This window comes from Protopterus annectens, chromosome 3.part1, assembly GCF_019279795.1.
Source record: "Protopterus annectens isolate FY-2018-M chromosome 3.part1, PAN1.0, whole genome shotgun sequence".
Classification (NCBI taxonomy): domain Eukaryota; kingdom Metazoa; phylum Chordata; order Ceratodontiformes; family Protopteridae; genus Protopterus; species Protopterus annectens.
In genome coordinates this window covers 8,928,811-8,949,071 of record NC_056732.1, presented here as the reverse complement: position 1 = coordinate 8,949,071, position 20,261 = coordinate 8,928,811, and the positions used below count along the sequence as shown (strand labels likewise).

Below are 20,261 nucleotides of genomic sequence, written 5' to 3'. Positions count from 1 at the left end.
AGGGTCCTGTTCCTCTAAGGGAACTAACTGGAGTGTTGGTGCAGGCTGTCCCAATGGCCGGATGACGCAGGATAGACCCAAATGAATCGGGGGGGTGGGCGAGTGGATCCGACACCCGGACCGGGGATCTGGATGGTCTCGACAGAACCCTCTCCACTACCTCGAATGCCGAAGGCGAACCGCTTTCCCCAGGCTACGAAAGCAGCCCTCTCGGCTCCGAGGTAGGGATTGGCGTCGGAGCTAAAACAGTCGGACCCGAGAGGGAAGTGCGCTCCGACCTGAACGGAGCCGAAGACACACCTACCCCCACAGATCAGACGCTCGGCTCTCCATCCCGAGAGCTAGGATCTGACAAGCTCGAGGGTAACGTTGGCATTATAGTAACTGGTGCTGTTGGCGCCAACAACTCCCCGGTTCCAAAATGGCCCGGATCAGACGACTCCGAGACACCAAACTGGGTCAGAGAAGGAGCTATCGGGGTAAAGAAAGGGGATGATCTCCCCCCAGAGGGGGTGGGAGGCAGGAGCACCCCCATCTGCATTTGAGTCTGCAAAAATCGACGCATCATTCGATCCATGTCCGCGTCGGTCAGACTCCTTGTCGATCTAGAAGAGGTCGTCAAGGCGGGCCGGGAGGGCCGCCTCAAAGACCTCGAGAGAGACCGGTACTCCTCCCCCGGTTCTGGCGAGAAACTAGGCGAACGGAGCTGAGAGGGAGAGGATCCAGATGCCCTCGTGGAGGGACTCGTAACTTTAGATGGCGGGGCTGAGGGATGAGTCTCAGCCCGCCTGTTGTGACTCTTATGCTTCTCTTTATGCCTCTTCTCCTTAGAGGAAGAAGAGTCCCCCTAACCCTGAGAATCTGAGGGAGGTTAAGTCCCAGACAGGGTAGGGGGTTCCAAAGGCCCAGGGCCCGCAGTCGCGGCCTGTGCCTTAGAAGGAGAGGAGGAAGAAGAATCCTGTGGTAATAATCCCGCCAGGATTAACTTGTTCATCATATCCCTGGTGGCCCAGGGGTTAAAAGCTGCACAAATTTGGCAGCTGGTGGACAAATGGGCCCCCCCAGACAAATAACACAGTGAGTGTGGCCATCAGCTGGGGAAAGCTTATGGCCACACTCAGTGCACTTAGAGAATATGGCTTTGGGCCCTTCAGCCGTAATAAACAACACACTCACTCACTAAGGGGAGGGAAATAAAATTTTTGACAAAAAATTTACCACAAGACTATTAAACTAATAATACTACACGACGACTAAGGCGCTAATACACACACAAACACAAACAAGTATTCAAATCTAACTTTTTACGGTCTTTTTAAACCAGAAGGTTCTCACCCACGCCTAGGAGCTCTTCACTTGAAGCTTCTCTCAGCCGCGGCAAACGAGATCTGGGAGTATGTAGCAGGGGATTGTGGGTAAGGGGAAGAGCTAGGAGCTCGGATCTTTTAGCTAGTAAAGCTGCCGGCTCGGATCCGAGATTGGATCAGATACCCACAGGTTGCAGAGCAAATGAAGTAACTACTTCAGATCTACAGTTATCCAGCATCTACCAATCCCCATGGGTGCCAATTAACTGGCAGTTTACTGTATTTACTCCTATATGAAAGCTGAAAACGGCTGCTAATTGTACTCCGATAGATGAGGAGCTAGCACCCTCAATGAATATTGTAATTAAAAAGTCAAGAATCTTTGAAATCAGTGCTGAAAAGGGATCTAAATTCTCTCTATGGGCTCCCAAAAAAGAAATATTTTCCATTTACTTTTGTACATTTTTTGAGTGAAAGTTTTATGGGAAAATAACAGAATGTGACAGATGCTGCCTAGCAATCAAAAGAACTGGCGAAACCATGTGGTTAACTTGAGGCCTGAAATGTCTGAATGAGTCATGTCTAGTGGGTGAGACAGGAGGTCTGGAGATGGATCCAAAATCTAGGGCACATGTAAATGATGAGGTCAAAGGAACGGAAACCACTTCTGACAAGGTCAGTAAGGGGCAGTGAGGATAACTGTGCTCTTCAATAGAGATGCTTTCTGGGGAAATCTGATCTTGAGAGGCAATGGGGGTAAGCATAAAAGGAGACCAGAGGGTCAATTGTGAAGAAGAGCATCCCTCAGTGACCCCCCCCCCCCAGTGGGGGGATCAGGGCAAAGAACCTGCAACACTTGTTGCTGAGGGGAGTTATGAAAAGGTCACAGCACAGTCAGCCCCACTGAGAGTTCAAGTATTCTACAATCTGGAAGAAATGGCTGAATCAGATCACAGGATCTGATCCAAACCAAACTGTTGAGGAATGAATGAAAATTACATCAGATATATTGTTCTTTTTTGACTACTGGCGGTTTAACAATTGTTATGTCCAAGGCTGTGCCACTCCAATCAGTGGCCTAATAGGATGCAATATGGATTTTGTGGTAGCTTTGGCAGAGCTGTCGTCTCCAGATGACCCACCAGTCTCACATTTGCTTGCTGCTACCCGAGACCTTTGTTTTCCACTCTGCCTCAGTGGACAGTGAGAACATATATGCCCCTACTGTTTGCACTTACATCCTTTAAACTTCCAAACTTGAGTGCACCAGAAAATGTGGCTTCTCCTTTTCCCTGTGGAAGCTAGATTCAATAAACAATTCACTCAATGCAATCTGGCCTCAAGACCAAAAACAGAATATGCACTTCTGTTCTAGGTACTACTCCAACATCTACACCCAAGCTAGAACTACAGACTGACTAAACAGCCAAATGTTTGGCCTAGCAACTCAGAGCCCCTTTCTCACCACTCTCTCTCTTTGTGAACCACAGTGGTTTCCACAGTCCCCTATCCATAGTAACTGCCTTTCAAACAAATTATCCTACAAACATACACAAATTCCTAGGGAAAGACAGTACATTTCTCCAATTTTCCAATTCCCTACAGTTCTCTTCCTGACATAACCCAATTACCTCTAACACTCCTAATCTATAACCAATTATGACTAAAAGAAGTTATGTACTTAACGTTCCATCTGTGTTGTCTCCCTCATTCTTCCTCAACCTGTGGGTTTCGGATCTGACTCGGCCGCTTTCCAAAAGCGTAGACTCCAAAGCTCGAGCTCCGCCCCTATCCATAATGCCTCACTCCTCCCTGGTTAACTCAGATCGAGTTTGATGCTACCACGTTTGCCCACAATAACTATATAGGCCCAGTACAACTACTACTGACAGCTGCTAACAAGAAAGAGAAAGAACAGGAGCTTAACAAGGAACAGAAGTTCCTATAAGCACATCTGACAGGTCATCCCCCAGGGACACGGGGAAGGAGGGAGGGAAGGTCAAGGAAGAATAAGAAAGACAACACACATGGAACATTATGGCAAGTACATAACTTCTTTTTCTGATGTTGTCTTCGCATTCTTCCTCGACTTATGGAAGAGAATCACCACAGCTACAACAAACCTTGGGTGCCCTCCATGGAAGGATATTTCGGAGCACTGCAGAACTAAAGGCAGCCCTACTTCTGGACAACTCAATCTACAGTGGGAGATAAAGGTGTGAGAATTAGATCAGGAGGCAGCTGTACATATGTCATCAATAGAAACTTTGGCCCAAAAGGCTTGAGAAGTTGTCATGGCTAGTAGAGTCAGCCTTAACTCTTTGAGGCAACAGAACACCTTTGGACTCAAATGTGCTGCAATCTCAACCATTTTGCTAAGGTGGTCTTGGTGACTGTTTTTTTCCTTTTTACATCCAAAAAGGATATAAAAAGTTGGTCAGATTGTCTAAAGATTTAATTCTGTCTAGATAAAAATGCAATTCTCTGTGGACATCTAACAAGTGAAGTGTGTACACTCCTTTGTTTTGGAAATGAGGGAAAAAGACCGGTAGGATGAGAGATTGTTTTTTATTGCTTTCAGTTGCAACTTTAGGAAGAAAGGATGAGTTAGTATGTAAGGTCACTCTGTCCTTATGGAAAATTAAGTAAGGATATTTAGATGACAGAGTTTGCAATTCAGACACATGTTTTGCAGAAGTGATAGCCACCAGAAAAAATGTCTTCCAAGATAAAATTTTTTAAATCCAATGTGGCAGAAGGTTCAGGGGGGGACCAGGGCCTGTAAAATCATAGGGAGATCCCAACAAGGTGATGGATCTTTGACAGGATGGCAAAGAAGCAAAATGCCCCTAAAAAAACTTACACAAATGAAAATTCGAAATATCTGCCAACTGTACCTTTACCATGGAATGATTGGCTCCCTCATGGCAAATATTTATTTATTTATTTCAGTTTGATTACTGGAGAAGTCCACTGGGCCAAGAAGAACCCATTTTCAGTGGAGGCCCGGGGAGAAAAGCTCCAAAGGCAGTACAACCAAGGAATATAATGCATGAGAAGAATACAAAAGAATGTCCACACAGCAAGAATACATAGTAAGAACACTGAAAATGCAAATTTACAACAGAATGTACACACAGCAAAAATACAAAGAAGAACACAGCAAACACTAAAGAAAATACAACAAAAAAAAAATTTTTTTTTTGTGTGTGTACAAAATTTTCAATGTTTTCATCCTTACAGTGAAGTTAGTCAGCTAAACGTATTTAGCTAGAATTAGTGTATAAAGGTGCAGGAGTACAGGGACTTAGTTTACAGGAACCTTAGAATTACGTAGGGTGAAAGCAAGAACATTTCCATTTTGAAGATAGGTGTAAGAAAAGTTGGGTTTTAAAGTATTATGTGTTAGGTGTGGCTCTAAGAGAAGGAGGGAGAGTTCCATTTCCTACCTAGAGAGAAGGATAGTAGTTACTGGCTGGTGGGATGTCTAGGTCTGGGGATGGAGATTAGATTTTGGTGTTCAGATCTTAATGATCGGTTGGGGATGTAAGGGGGATGGATGTTGGATAGAGCAGGGCATTTTTCTGGGTAGAATATTAATTTATGTGTGGTTGTTAGTTGGCGATAGTCAAGTTGGTTTGGGAGTTCTAGCCAGTTTAGAGATTGAAGGGAGAGGCAGTGGTGGGTTGAGTTTTTGGATTTAGTGGCAAATTTAGAGATTTTATTATAGCAAGCTTCAAGTTTAGAGGAGAGGGAGGCAAACAGATTAGTTAGGAGAGGGGCTCCATAAAGTAGAGAGGGAAGGAGGTAGGAGGTAGCTAAGGTTTGCCTAGAGGATTTGAGCTAGAAATATGAGCTAGAAAATCTAACACTGCTGGAACAGAAGCGGTAAGAGGGTCAACTGGAACAGGAGCGGTAAAAGGGTCGACTGGAACAGGAGCGGTAAAAGGGTCGACTGGAACAGGAGCGGTAAAGCGGTAAAAGGGTCTAAATTCTGTTTAGCTTAAACAGAAAATCTCTTCCATTTGCTCTTGTAGATTCTTGTGGTAGAACATGTGTGTGAGGAGATCAGGATATTATGGACTGGGGATGAAAGCCTGGCAGATCCAGCCATCATTGAAATTGGAGAAACCATTCAGACCTGGGAGATCGGGGTTAATTTGCCCTGATGGATGAGATAGTAAATCCGGACATGGTTTGAGCGTTCATGGAGGGCAAATTAGAAGACCAATGGAAGGTGAACCAGATTTGCCGAGGCCAAAAAAGGGTCAAATGAGGAATCATTTTACTCTTCAACCTGGAAGCTTTCTGAAGAAACATGAGGATTAAGGGGAAAGGCATAAAGTAATCCTGGGGGCCAAGCATAGGCCAGAGCATCCCTGGGTGACTGTCCATGAGGGGGAATCAATTCAAAGGACATGCTGCACTTGTTGCTGTGGGGAAAGGCAAAGAGATCGTAGCAAGGTTGACCCCATTTGTGGGTGATCATGTTTGCCACGGACTGGTTCAGGGACCAATTGTGAAGCATCAATAGAACTCTGCTCAGCCTGTTCACTAGAATGATGCGTTCCCACAGAATGTGCATTGCAATCAGAAAACAGCTGGTAGAAATCGCCAATTGCCACACTCCCACTGCTTCTCAGCACACCGAGTAGGATCTCATTCCCCCTTGCTTGCTGATGTACTACACTACCGACATATTGTCCATTTGTACTGCAATCATCCCTGGAAGAAGAAAGCTGTGAAGTGCTTGGAACGCTAAAAGGACCGCTTTCATCTCCAGGACAGTGATATGCAGATCGGTCCCCTGTGCCATTCATGTGCCTTGAACCGTCCGACCCAAGTAATGGCTCCAACACTACCTGGCAGGCATCCGTGATCAACGTGGCTTCCGGGAGTGGAAGAACAAAGGGACATCTTTGAAGAACCTCAGGGGAGTGGAGCCACCACAGAAGAGACTTCTTGCAAACCCGTGATAGTTTGACTGGATAGCTGAGGGGTAGTTGAAGTGACCACTGGACTGCTAAGGTCCACTGTAGGATTTTCAAGCGCAGGAGTGCTGTGGGTAGCAGAGTAATGGTGGCCACCATGGAACCCAGGGCCCTGAGGACTAGTTTGGCTGGAGGAGCTGGGATTGCCAAAATCTGTCTGATATGTAGTTTTAGATTTGCTATCCTGTCCGGAGTAAAGAAGGCCAAGAACCTGGATGTATCCAAACAGGCCCCTATGAAATCTATGCACTGAACTGGTTGAAGCTGGGATTTTTCTAGGTTGATAGTTATGGTCAAGGTAGAAGACAGTTGTAATAGGTAGTCCCTGGCTTGGATGAGTAGACGTCTGGTTGGAGCATTTAGAAGCCAGTCATCCAGATATGGGAAAACATGGAATCCTTGCAGTCTTACACCCTGGGGGCTGTGGTGAGACCAAAGGGAAGTGCTCTGAACTAGTAAGTACTGGCATCCAGCCTGAAATGTAGGTACCTTCTGAAGCACATATCCATCTTGATGTGGTAGTATGCATCCTTCAGGTCCACTGAGCACATCCAGTCAACCATTTTCAAGACAGGTAGAACAGACTGGATAGTGACCATCCTGAACTTTGTCCCTTGTCGACTTGTTCAGGGATGTCAGATCCAGGATGGGCCTGAGATCACCTGTCTTTTTTGGTACTAAAACAAACCTAGAGTAAATGTTTGATCTGTACTGATCCAGTGAGACCTTCTGGATGAGTCACTTGCGTAGCAGTTTTGAGATTTCCAACTTTGCTGCCTCTCTCTCTGATTGGGTGAACATCTGGGAGAGACATCTTTGGTTTGGAGGTTTTTGAAAAGGGAATCAAGTATCCTCTGGATATGACCCTTTGCACCCACCAATCATTTGTTATGGCTAGCCAAGCATGTGGGTGCAAGGAAAAGTGCCTCCCAACTGCCTCCAGAGAAGGACAGTCAGGCAACCCCTCAGGAGAGCTGAAAGGGTCTGTCCGAAAAGGAATCCAGAGACCCTTGACTCTGCAGACTCCCTCTGCTACGGGGGTGGCATCTATTATTGTATCCATTTCCCCCCTCCCTCTGAGGGGAAAATTCTGGCTGTGATTCCAGGTCAGCCCCCCTGGTTCTTGGAGAAGGATCCCGGGGGGGGGGGTGGAAAAATGGATACCAATGGCAGATACAATCTTTCCATCTTTTTCATTACAGGAGTGTGTCTCTCTCTAACAGTGGGCCTGAACAAAGACAATCGGTCAAAGGGGGCATTGACAAGAAGGGTTTCGTGAAATCACACAGCCGCATCCAGGCATAATGCCTAATGGCAATGCCAGAACCGGCAGCCCTAGGTACCCTCCGCTGCATGGGAGATTAACCTCATGGACGCAGTCCATACTGACTGCAGAGTGGCCAGTCTGGAGGTGAAGGCTTTCCTGTCCTCATCAGACATGGACTCTGGGCCATGCTAGAGAGTTCTTTAATTAGATCCCTCTGTAGCTTGGTAAAATGGAAAAGGTAGTTTAAGGCTTGAGTAAAGGTAGACTAGGCATAAATTCTCTTGTCGAATCTGTTCATCGTCCTAGACTCCCTGTTAGGAGAATGGACTGAGGAGCATTCCTGGGCCAGCTCCTTCTTAGTGGCTGCCACAACAACCATGGCATCTACTGGAATATCCTTTATCCAATGGGGTAGGTCAGGGGGAGCACTGAGAATCTTGTCCGCACACTTAGTTATCAGTTCTACAATGTCCAGATCCTTCCAAGCCCTTTTTGACACCAGATCAATAAGAGCATCAGTGGTGGGAACCCAAGATGTAGCAGGCCAAACCGAAAGCTTCCAAGAACACAGATTCCTCAAGGGTTGGGTTTTGGAAAGACCATCCACCTCTTTGGCACAGGATTTCCAAGATGTTTCCAAAAGAGGCATCCTCAGGTTGAGATCTGGGAAACCATTCCCCTTCTCCAAATTCAGTGTCTTCAGTGACTGATTCCTCTAGGGAATCCAGGTGCCTCCTTTTACACCTTCTCTTCTAGGGAACCTCCTCAGCATGGTGTTCTAGGGAGATGTAGGAAGAGATCTGAGGATCCAAACGTGGAAGTACTTGAAGGCTTTGCTGGAATGGCTGTCCCGAGGTGGCAAAGGTGAGGTCTCAGACACAATTTCCAAAAGGCAGAGAAGTGGATCCGAATGGGTGGCAGCCCAGGATCTCCTGGGCATGGAGAGGACCCTCTCCACCACACTGAAAGCAGAATTGGGCGGAGATACTGAGGACCATCCCCCAAAGCTGAAACTACTGGAACAGCTGATCCCCGAACATGCCCAGCCCTCTGCTCCGAGAGGGAAGTCGGAGCTGGGCCCATGAAAGCCAGAGCTCTGAGGGAAGGCCACAGCTCCAAAAACTTCGACGTTGAGGTCAATCCCCCAGAGCAGACATCAAGGCCTTGGCTCTCAGAGCTGCTCTGTTCTGAAATAGTTGGAACCGAGCGAGTCAGGGTAGATGCTGGGGTCGAAGTGAAATCCACCATCAGCTCTGATGTCTTGGCTTTGAGGCATTCAGATCCGAAGGTTCAGAAGCAGTCAGTCAGATCACAGAAGGACCTAAGGGTTTAAAGGGTGACTGCCCACAGTCACAGTAGTGGATAGGGCTGGTAAGACCCTCATCTGGATTTACGTCGAAGGAACTGCCTCATCAATCTGTCCACCTCCGATTCCAAATGGCTGTGGGTAGACCTGATAGATGATGCTCTGGATGGAGGTCTGAACACAATCCTTGGGGACCTCTCTAGGTGAGGCGAACCTGCAGAAGGCATAGGGAGCTCTGAAGACAAAGGAGCTCAGGGCTTCAGAGACGAATGCCTGGACATCCTCAATCAGTAGACCTGGGATCAGATCCCTTCGGAGCCTTAGTTTGTGGGTCATCAGAAGAAGATGAAACACACTTCTCAGGGGAACGTTCCTGCACTCCCTATAGTCATGGTGCTTCTTGGGAGAAAGTTGACCTCCTGCAGAAGGAGAGGAATCTGCTGATAGGGCCAAAGGAGGTAAGAGGCCCTTTAGAATCAGTTTATTTCTTCTGTCGGCCATTTTCCGAGGATGGAAGCCCTCACAGATACTGCATGAGGCATCAAGGTGGGGAGGGCCAAAACACTATACGCACTCCCTGTGGGCATCAGATAAAGGAATCTTGTGCCCACAGGAAGTGCACTTTTTGAAACCTAAGGGTTTCTCAGACATGATAATGGAAAAGGGCAGTTAGAAGGGAAAGAAGAGAAGAAAAGAACAGAGTTCCCGTCAAGAATGCCACCAACATAAGCCAAGCACTAACAACTGTATACAGAAAGCTAAAGCAAAGAGCTAGAGAGAGTAAATTAAACTGGCTTACGAGTAAAGCCCAAAATACTCTTCAAAGGAGCTTGAGGCGACGGACCACAATGCTTTTCCTAACAGCGGCAAAAGAGATCTGAGGTAACCAGGGGGTGAGGCATTAAGGGTAGGGGAGGAGCTCAAGCTTCAGAACTTAAGCTTTTGGAAAGCAGCCAAGTCAGACCTGAGGTTGGATCTGAAACCCATAGGTCAAGGAAGAATGAGAAGACAATCGGATCTCAAAATTGTAATGTGCACAGAAATCCAAATAAGCTTAATTAGCATCTTTACTTCACACCTCTCAGGATGTGAACCCTTAAAGTGCAACAATTAGGTTCACAATTTATATCAAGAAGAAAGTGTTATCAAAATTATGGTCACCAGGCAATGCTCTACAGTCCTAAGCCACCTGTACCTACTGCAAACAAAACTACCACACAGAAACCAGGTGCACAGCACCTCTTTTCATTCTGCCATATAAAGGAAATATCTGGAAATTTAAATTACCCTACCCAGCTTCCCTTAAAGCTTTTCTTCTGGGAGACACACACTAAAGTTCAGTAAACAGAGGAGGAAGCTTAGTTAAACTGAAAAAGCTTATTCCATTGGCTGTGGCTGCTGATAGGAATACCAAAGTAAAATCAATTCCACCTGGCCAATGTATACCATTAGAAAATACAAACTGCCACTTGGGAAACCTAAACTGAGACATTACCATTGTTTAAAAGGAAGATGGCAGATCACTGGAGGGCAGCATTAGAATCTGACACAGTTCAGCAGTCTAAGGCAACTGGATCTGAACTACTGCAATGTGTTTTCTTAGCCCTGAGCCAAGCTAATGAATCGACATGCTGCTAAGCTATGTGAGAGGTGTCTACCACTTTCATTTTGAACCTGACTGATGCTAGAATGGAATGGGAATTTTTAGACCTAGACTATATTTCAGTATTGTATTGGGTTTTGTACCATGTGTAGCCTAAATTAAGGATAACAGTGACAGCTAAAAAAAGAAGTTATGTACTCACCATAATGTTCCATCTGAGTAGTTAAGACTTTGTCAGCAACCTGTGGGTTTTGGATCCGATACGAATCATCCAAGCCGGCAGCTTCCCAAGCTAAAGATCAGAGCTCCAAGCTCCTCCCCTTTACCCATACTACACTGCAACCTCCTTCCAACCCTCAGATCGAGTTTGCCACCCACAGCGTGACCCACATCAACCCAAGAGACATAACCCGAACTGAATACATAAACTAGGCTCACCAGACCCAGGACACTGAGCCCAACAACAGACATAAATCACCAAGGTCAGGGGGAAGGAGGGAGAGAAGGTTGCTGACAAATGAAGTCCAACTACTCAGATGGAATGTTATGGTGAGTACATAACTTCTTTATCTGAAGTAGTTAACTTCATGTGATCATCAACCTGTGGAACAGAGTCCCCAACTACCAAAAACCTTGGGAGGCCCTTAAGGACGGATATTCCGGAGCACTGTAGAACCAAACGAAGCTCTTCCTCTAGACACCATGTCCAACTTATGAGTAATAAAAGTGTGAGAGGAAGCCTAGGTAGCTGTTGAACAAATGTCATCCAGGGGAAACTCTGGACCAAAATGCAGCAGAAGTAGCCATAGAATGAGTAGAGTGAGCATGAACCCAGTCTGGTTCTGGTAATCCATGGTCCTTGTACAATAGAACGAGTAGAATGAGCATGAACCCAGTCTGGTTCTGGTAATCCATGGTCCTTGTACGATAGAACGAGTAGAGTGAGCATGAACCCAGTCTGGTTCTGGTACGATAGAACGAGTAGAATGAGCATGAACCCAGTCTGGTTCTGGTAATCCATGGTCCTTGTACGACAAAATGACTAGAATGAGCATGAACCCAGTCTGGTTCCAGTAATCCATGGTCCTTGTACAACAGAACGAGTAGAATGAGCATGAACCCAGTCTGGTTCTGGTAATCCATGGTCCTTGTACGATAGAATGAGTAGAGTGAGCATGAACCCAGTCTGGTTCTGGTAATCCATGGTCCTTGTACGATAGAACGAGTAGAGTGAGCATGAACCCAGTCTGGTTCTGGTAACCAACGGTCCTTGTACAATAGAATGAGTAGAGTGAGCATGAACCCAGTCTGGTTCTGGTAATCCATGGTCCTTGTATGATAGAACGAGTAGAATGAGCATGAACCCAGTCTGGTTCCGGTAATCCATGGTCCTTGTACGATAGAACGAGTAGCATGAGCATGAACCCAGTCTGGTTCTGGTAATCCATGGTCCTTGTACGATAGAACGAGTAGAATGAGCAAGAACCCAGTCTGGTTCTGGTAATCCATGGTCCTTGTACGACAGAACGAGTAGAATGAGCATGAACCCAGTCTGGTTCTGGTAATCCATGGTCCTTGTACGATAGAACGAGCAGAATGAGCATGACCCCAGTCTGGTTCTGGTAACCAATGGTCCTTGTACGATAGAACGAGTAGCATGAGCATGAACCCAGTCTGGTTCTGGTAATCCATGATCCTTGTACGATAGAACGAGTAGCATGAGCATGAACCCAGTCTGGTTCTGGTAATCCATGATCCTTGTACGATAGAACGAGTAGCATGAGCATGAACCCAGTCTGGTTCTGGTAATCCATGATCCTTGTACGATAGAACGAGTAGAATGAGCATGAACCCAGTCTGGTTCTGGTAATCCATGGTCCTTGTACGATAGAACGAGTAGAACGAGTAGAATGAGCATGAATCCTGGCCGGTTCTGGTAAGCCATGGTCCTTGTACGATACAACGAGTAGCATGAGCATGAACCCAGTCTGGTTCTGGTAATCCATGATCCTTGTACGATAGAACGAGTAGCATGAGCATGAACCCAGTCTGGTTCTGGCAATCCATGATCCTTGTACGATAGAACGAGTAGCATGAGCATGAACCCAGTCTGGTTCTGGTAATCCATGGTCCTTGTACGATAGGACGAGTAGAATGAGCATGAATCCTGGCCGGTTCTGGTAATCCATGGTCCTTGTATGCCTGCAAAACACAAAGAGATCCATCTAGCAATAGTCATCTTTTAAACTGGTTACCCCAAAAAGGGTTTGGCAAAGGAAACAAAAAGCTGATCAGACTTACGGAAGGGTGTAGACCTATGTAAGTAAAAGCGTAACTGTCTGTGAACATCCAGCAAATGAAGTTTGCATTCCCTTTTATTTTGAAAGTTAGGGAAGAATACTGGGAGATTAATACACGGATTAATGTTCAACTCCGAAGCAACTTTAGGAAGGAAAGAAGGGTTAGTCCTGAGAAACACCCTATCCTTATGAAAAACTAAGTACGGGGGTTTCATACATAAGGCTTGAAGTTCCGACACTCTTCTGGCCGAAGTGATAGCCACCAGGAAAGCTGTCTTCCACAACAAGAATTTCAAATCAACTGATGCTGTGGGTTCGAATGGAGGAGCAACTAAGGCCTGAAGAACCAAGGTCAAATCCCATGGAGGAGAAGGATGCTTAATAGGAGGTCTCAGTAAAAAAGTACCTTTGATAAAGGTCTTACAAATTCTAGCAGCAGCTAGAGAACCTGAATTTTCTCCTACATGGAAATGGGATATAGCTGTCAGCTGGACTTTCACCGTGGAAGAGGTGGTGCCCTGCTGGAAAATTTGAGACAAAAAAATCTAACACCATTGGAACAGGAGCGGTAAAGGGATCCAAATTTCTTTGAAAAGCCCAAATGGAAAAATGCTTCCATTTACTAATGTACACCTTCCTGGTAGAGGACTTGTGTGCCGACACCAGAATAGACTTAATGAGGGAAGACAGACCGGGAGTCTTGGCAATTAATGGAACTGGAGCAACCAAGCAGTAAGCTTGAGGCTGTCCAGATTCAGGGGAAGAATTCCCGAGGGATGATGAATGAGATCCGGAATGGGATCCAATATCCAGGGTGGAGCTACTAGAGGAGACCGTAAGCAGGTAAACCAAATCTGATGAGGCCAGAATGGGGCTAGGAGGATAATCCTGCTCCCCAGCTGATGAGCTTTCTGTAAGAATTTTTTTCATGGGAGGAAGCGGTGGGTATGCATAAAGAAGACCAGGTGGCCAAGCATGATCAAGAGCGTCTCTGGGGGTTTCCCCCCGCGGGGTGATCAGAGCGAAAAACTGGTTGCACTTTGCGTTGGGTGACGATGCGAAGGGATCGCAGCAAGGCTGACCCCACTTGAGAAAGATCTGTTCCGCTACATAAGGGTTCAGAGACCACTCGTAAGGCAAAAGGATAGTCTTGCTCAGTTTGTCCGCCAAAATGTTGGACCGACCTGGGATGTGCTTTGCTATCAGAAAACGGTTGGTGGAGATCGCCCATTCCCACACTCTCATGGCCACTCGACAAAGTGGGTAGGACCTGGTTCCCCCCTGTTTGTTGATATACCAGACCACTGACATATTGTCTGACTGAATCACAATAGTTCTCAGAGGAAGAGAAGCATGAGGGGCCTGCAACCATAAAAGGACTGCTCTCACCTCCATAACATTGATATGCAGAATGGTGTAGTTTGGGGTCCACATGCCTTGCACAGTCCTGCCCAAGCAATGCCCCCCCAGATGGGAGGCATCTGTGGTCATCGTGGCTTGGGGCAGAGGCGTAAAAAAGGGACGTCCTTCTCGCAGATCCTGGGAATGAAGCCAACACATGAGAGAAGCTTTGCACACCTTGCTTAGAGGAATCGGTAAGTCTAGGGGCTAGTATAACAGAGACCACTAACTTATAATGTCCTCTGTAACACTGTCATATGCAGACGTGCACAAGGAAAGTACAGTTGTGTACACTTACCATAAATGTAGATGTTCGAGTGTATTCACTGCTGCAGTCATCACATTTGGGTCATCTGCTTGCAGTAGCCCTCAGTCGGCCTGATTAACAAAATCTTGGGTCCTGCGTCGGCTGCTGTCCCTTCTTCCATGATGTCAGGTCATCAGGGGTATAAAGCATGCACCCAACACCATTACATCAGTTTTTCTTGCCCCAGATGTCAGGTGCCCCCCCAATGGGAAGCAATTAAATAAATACATACACACACACACACACACACACACACACACACACACACACACACACACAAGGTTATACCTCCAACAAAAAAGCAAATACACCAAAAAGGCTTTTAAGCATTGTAAAGGAGAGAAGAGGTATAGCCAAAAGAAGGCAGGGGTCTGGAGGGAGGGTAACCAGGACTGCAACAGTGAATACACTCGAACATCTACATTTATGGTAAGTGTACACAACTGTACTATGTTCTTCATGTTTCACTGTTGCAGTCATCACATTTGGGTAGATTCCCAAAGCTAAGGATGGGAGGAAGAATTTAAATAGCATTAGGACCAGCTATAAGGCCTTGCAAGACTGCAGTAACAAAACCAGCCCTGGATTTAGAGAAAATTGGCAAATGGCAATGCTTGGTGAAAGTATCTACAGAATTCCAGGTAGCAGCTTCTAGAATATCCCTGGTAGAGACACCTCTGAGAAAGGCTGTAGAAGTAGATGCAGCCCTGGTAGAATGTGGTCTTATCCCCTGTGGGATAGGTTTTCCATGGTGCTTATAGCAGAAATAAATGCAGTGGCCTATCCATTTAGAAATGGTTTGCTTTGAAATGGCCTTCCCCTCTACCCCTGCAGCAAATGTCACCAGCAGCTGCTCAGATGTCCTGAGAGGTTTAGTCCTGTCCAAGTAATATCTAAGTTGACTGTGCATGAGTAAGGAGTGCAGTATATGTTCCCCTTTGTTCTGCGGATTAGAAATAAAGGTTGGCAAATGAATGGACTGATTAAGAGCCACACTGAATACTAACCTTGGGCATGAAGGAGGGATTGGTCCTGAGGGACACCCTGTCCGCATGAAAGATGATGAAAGGCTCCACTGCCATAAGGGTCTGTAATTCAGACACCCTTCTTTCTGAAGTGATGGCTAAAAGGAAGGCTGTCTTCCAAGAAAGGAATTTCAACTCTGCATTTGCAGCTGGCTTAAAGGAGGCAGAGTGAGATTTTCCAATACAAAGTTAAGGTCCCAGGCTGGAGTTGGTGCTCTCCTAGGTGGTCTCAAGGTTTTGGCCCCTCTAAGGAAAGTACAGTTTTGTACCTACCATAAATGTAGATGTTCGAGTGTTCATACTGCTGCAGTCATTACACTTGGGTTATCCTGCTGTCAGGCGGTCCCGCAGTCGGCCAGAGTTCCAAAGTCTTGGTCCGGCGTCAGTTGCTGTCGCTTCTTCCCTGACGTCAGTGCGTCAGGGGTATACAAGATGCATCAGACGCCATTTTCTTCAATTTTTCTTGCCCCAGATGTCAGCTGCCCCCAAGTAGGTAGGCAATACATATTGGTAATAAAAAATATATATATATAAAATAAAAACAATACCTTAAGTTACAAGCAAATACACCACAAAGGTTGTATAGGACAGAAAGGTATAGATAAGTCCAGCTAGGACAGAGGGGATGGAGGGAGGGTAACCTGGACTGCAGCAGTGTGAACACTCGAACATCTACATTTATGGTAGGTACAAAACTGTACTATCCATTTAAATGAACAAAAAACAAAAATTACACAGGAACAAATGACCAGCACCCGAATCTGCAAAACACCATCAACCACCACCAACGATTTGACCTAGGTTTCGTCTTTGTTCAGACTTCTTCAGAATAATATTAAACAATCAATTCAACCCATCCCAGCTTTATATAACACAAATCATGACATCATTGCTCAATTAATTAATTGACATCCAACTTACTTAAAGTGGACTGAACACACTCAAACAATTATTTAAAACACATTCAAATAAATGATACAATATTATGCTCTAACTTAAAAGACAGATATTAAAAAACAAACAAATATACAATAAAAAACAATAAAAAATATAAACATGTGATCTGATCACCCAAGAATATGCTTTAGTTTTAAAACGGGGGCAATACTAATGTGGTCATTAATGCCAGGAAAAACCGTGGCGTTCAACCTTAATTGCCACCTCATTTCACTAATGTCAAGATGAAGATCTAAAATATTGCCCTGTACATCCTTAACAATTTTTTGTATCACACAGAATTTAAAATCATGCCCACTGTACGACTCAATGTGCCTGTACAAGGCATTCGTCTTTTACATATGCCTTATGTCTGACATATGTTCATTAATTCTATCTCTAAAGGTTCTACTGGTTTTCCCAACATAAAACGCTGGACATTGACCACATTTTGCTATATACACCACATTTTTAGTATAACAATCAAAATGTCCATAAAGTCTAATTAACACACCAGCCACATGCAGCTTAGAATCCGTGGGCAACACAAGATTAGCCCTACCAGTCGGGTTAAATAAAAAATTGTCACCCTTCTCCAATAGTTGTTTAAATGATTTTGCCTTTCTAAAAACAAATTTTGGGCGACTACCAAGCTTTTCCCATACCAAGTTGTCAAGCCTAAGCAACTTCCAATTATTAAACACTACATCCCTAATATTTAATGCATCAAAGGCATAGGTGGTAATGAAATAAAGGCCACATTCTGGGCCTCCCTTAATAGCATTGGCCAATAATGATTGATTACCTCCAATATTAGAATTAGCCATTTCGTTATTAACCTCACCACCCATAATTATGGGGTCATTACTCACCCTCCCCTTTAGCAAAGACCAATACATACCATCAACTCTCTTCCGCTTTACCTCTTCTGCTACGGCTTGACACATTCCTTCAGGATAACATCTCCTAATAAACATACTAATAATGAAATGTATCTCCTTTAAGAAATCCAAGTCATCACTAATCATTCTGGCAGCCCTGACCATCTGACCTTTGACGATTGCTTTTTTCTGATGGTCAGGATGCCAGCTAGAATAACTAAGGTATGAATTTGAAAAGGTAGCATTCCTATGAATGGTAGATATCAAAGTATGCTTAATGGGATCTATTTTCAAATTTACATCTAAATATGTAATCTCCTGTCTGTTAAAGCCATGGGTAAACTTCAAAAAATACTCTGTATTGTTAATATACTCTACAAAGCTGTTCACATCTTCGACACTACCATCCCACACTAAACAAATCATCTAAAAAAAACGGGTGTAGTGCTGAATATTAGACTTGAACCTACTTGCAAAAACATATTCCTGCTCCCAACAAGACATAATGTAATTTGCATAAATGGGGGCACAAGCCACCCCCATAGCTACACCTGTGACTTGCTTAAAGTAATGTCCCTCAAAGAAAATATAATTATTGTTTAAAACTATTTCCATCAAGGTAATGAACACGTTTATACGATCCTGATCATACAATCGGGTTTTGAGAAGTTGCCGCTCTAACCATTCTAAACCTATATCATTAGGTATAACAGAAAAAAGATTAACAACATCAATGGTAACCAAAATTATGTTGACATTGATTTCTACTGTTCTTAGCTTATCCCAAAATTGCCAAGAATCCTTGGTGATATAATCAAATAATTTGATCCCTTTTTGCAAATGGGAATCCAAAAATTTACTTATAAAGCAAGTTTTGCTGCGTTTACCATCTACAATAGGCATGAACTTAACATCCTCTAGTCCCTTATGTATCTTAGGGATCCCAAAAATATTACTCACCACAGGATATTCATTTTTTATAAAAAAATACTCTGATTCATCAATTTGCCCTTGCATTAGCAAATCCTCAACTAACAAGTCCACCTTAGAATAAGCTATATTTACTTGGTTTAAGCTGCTTTCCTCATAGGTGTCTCCACTTAACATGATTAACATATGATTAATGTAATCATTCCTATCCATAACAACTAAACCACTGCCCTTATCGAGCTTCATAAATCTAATGGACCTATCCCTGATCAACCCATTTAATAGGCCAAATTCATCCTTAGTTAAATTATTTGCCTTACTAAATGCCCTAAGCCCACAAGCAGCCTTACTCCTGTTAATGTAATCCCTAATGTCGAGCTCACAAATCTTCTCAAACAACCCAACTATATTATTAGAAAGCGGCATAAACTTACTAGGCTTTCTTAAAACATCCCTTCCCCCTTCAACTGCACCTTGAAACATCAATTTCAGATTAATCTTCCTTGTTAATAACTTTAAATCAGTAAGAATATCACTTAAATTACCCCTGACAAGGGGAACAAAAGTAGATCCCTTTGATAATAACTCCACATGTCCTTTATCAATAACCTTGCTAGAAAAATTATATACTTTGTAGTCACCATGGCTGTTACAAACAACCACAGGATGAAACCCCATTGCCAATTCTTAATTGTTCATCCGCCAGCTGAATTAAGTGTTCAATATTCCCACCAATGGCCCCGTCAAAACTGCCAATGGGAGCACCAGTAGATTTACAAGTAGTAATGATCGGCCCACCATTAATTTCAGGTGAAATACCAGGTACCAAATAAATACTAAAATCAGCGCTCAACTCTGCCTGCCCACAATCAGTCAACAGCTCTAATGAATTGGTGGTATCACCCAATAAATCAACACTGTAAGAAATTTCATTGGGCTCAAAAATGGTGCCAATGGTCCCCATTGCTGAAACGTCTATAACCTCATTAACATCCATATTACCCACAATTGCTGCATTTCTAAACGCTTTTGGCCCATCTTTAATTACAAATGAATATTCAGACATACAATGAGCACCAAAATCAACAAACAACTGAGCCGTTTGGCCCTCAGTAAATGAACAAAAGGAGTTATTATAAAGCACATCAATATCACCCAAAATCCCATTGAACACCAAATTAATATGACTACTTTTATTTGAAAACAACCACTTTAATGTCCGTATAAGAAATGTCTACTTCATTTAAAAAAAATATTTTCATCAGAGTAATGTCCATCGAAGTCAACAATATTAGTCTGATCAGCTCGGGAAACACCCGACCAAGCATGTCTTTCAATGTCACTACCACTGCTTTGTGAGCGGAAATCAAAAATGTTGTCATTATTTAAATGACTAAAAACCTCACCTTCGACAAAACTTGGCCCATTCAAAACTGCCTTCTCCATTCGGTCCGACCGCTCATGAATATCATCATTAAATATAATGATCAGTTGATTGCTCGCTATTTGGCTGAATTGGAGGGTGAAAATGAATGTATTACGGCGGACTTAAACTTTGATCACTATTTTACTAACTACACGAACATGTTGACCAGCGTTGATTCGCATTGTGCGATTATTTATGAGAGGAAATCTCATAAAATTGTTCGGGACTGATAAGTATAAGCACAAAAAAGTGTATCCGCTTTCTGAAGGAAGTTGTGCTCATCGGGGACATTCAACCAATCAGGAATCGGATGGTAGCGCGGAAGTGACGAGAAGGGCCGCTAGTACAAATAAGGGAGCGGTAGAGGAGGATTCCCCTTCAGAAGGAGGTCCGAGACCGTCGGAGAGTTTACAGGGTTGCAATCAAATGGATCAACATTACAGAACAGTGAATACAACGATTTCAGAAGCAGGGTGCAAGTCCAAAGGGGAGGTATTACTCAACAGCGCAATGGCGGTCGGACCGAATGGAGAAGGCAGTTTTGAATGGGCCAAGTTTTGTCGAAGGTGAGGTTTTTAGTC

The 20,261-nt window shown here is 44.3% G+C and overlaps 1 protein-coding gene across 4 annotated transcripts in view; it reads right to left on the bottom strand.

Annotated features, from left to right (window-relative positions):
- ZBTB14 (zinc finger and BTB domain containing 14) overlaps window positions 1-19,968 on the bottom strand; it is a 1,083,711-nt gene extending 1,063,743 nt beyond the window's left edge. For 3 of the 4 annotated variants that reach the window (XM_044066502.1, XM_044066501.1, XM_044066505.1), the window contains exon 1: window positions 19,661-19,968. Coding sequence is in view for 2 of the 4 variants with exons in the window: in XM_044066501.1 (XP_043922436.1) it covers window positions 19,661-19,700 (40 nt within the window). In the remaining 2 variants the exon portion in view is untranslated. The remainder of the gene's footprint in view (window positions 1-19,660) is intronic. The other variant, XM_044066504.1, reaches the window with a different exon arrangement.
- Window positions 19,969-20,261: the final 293 nt, after the last annotated feature.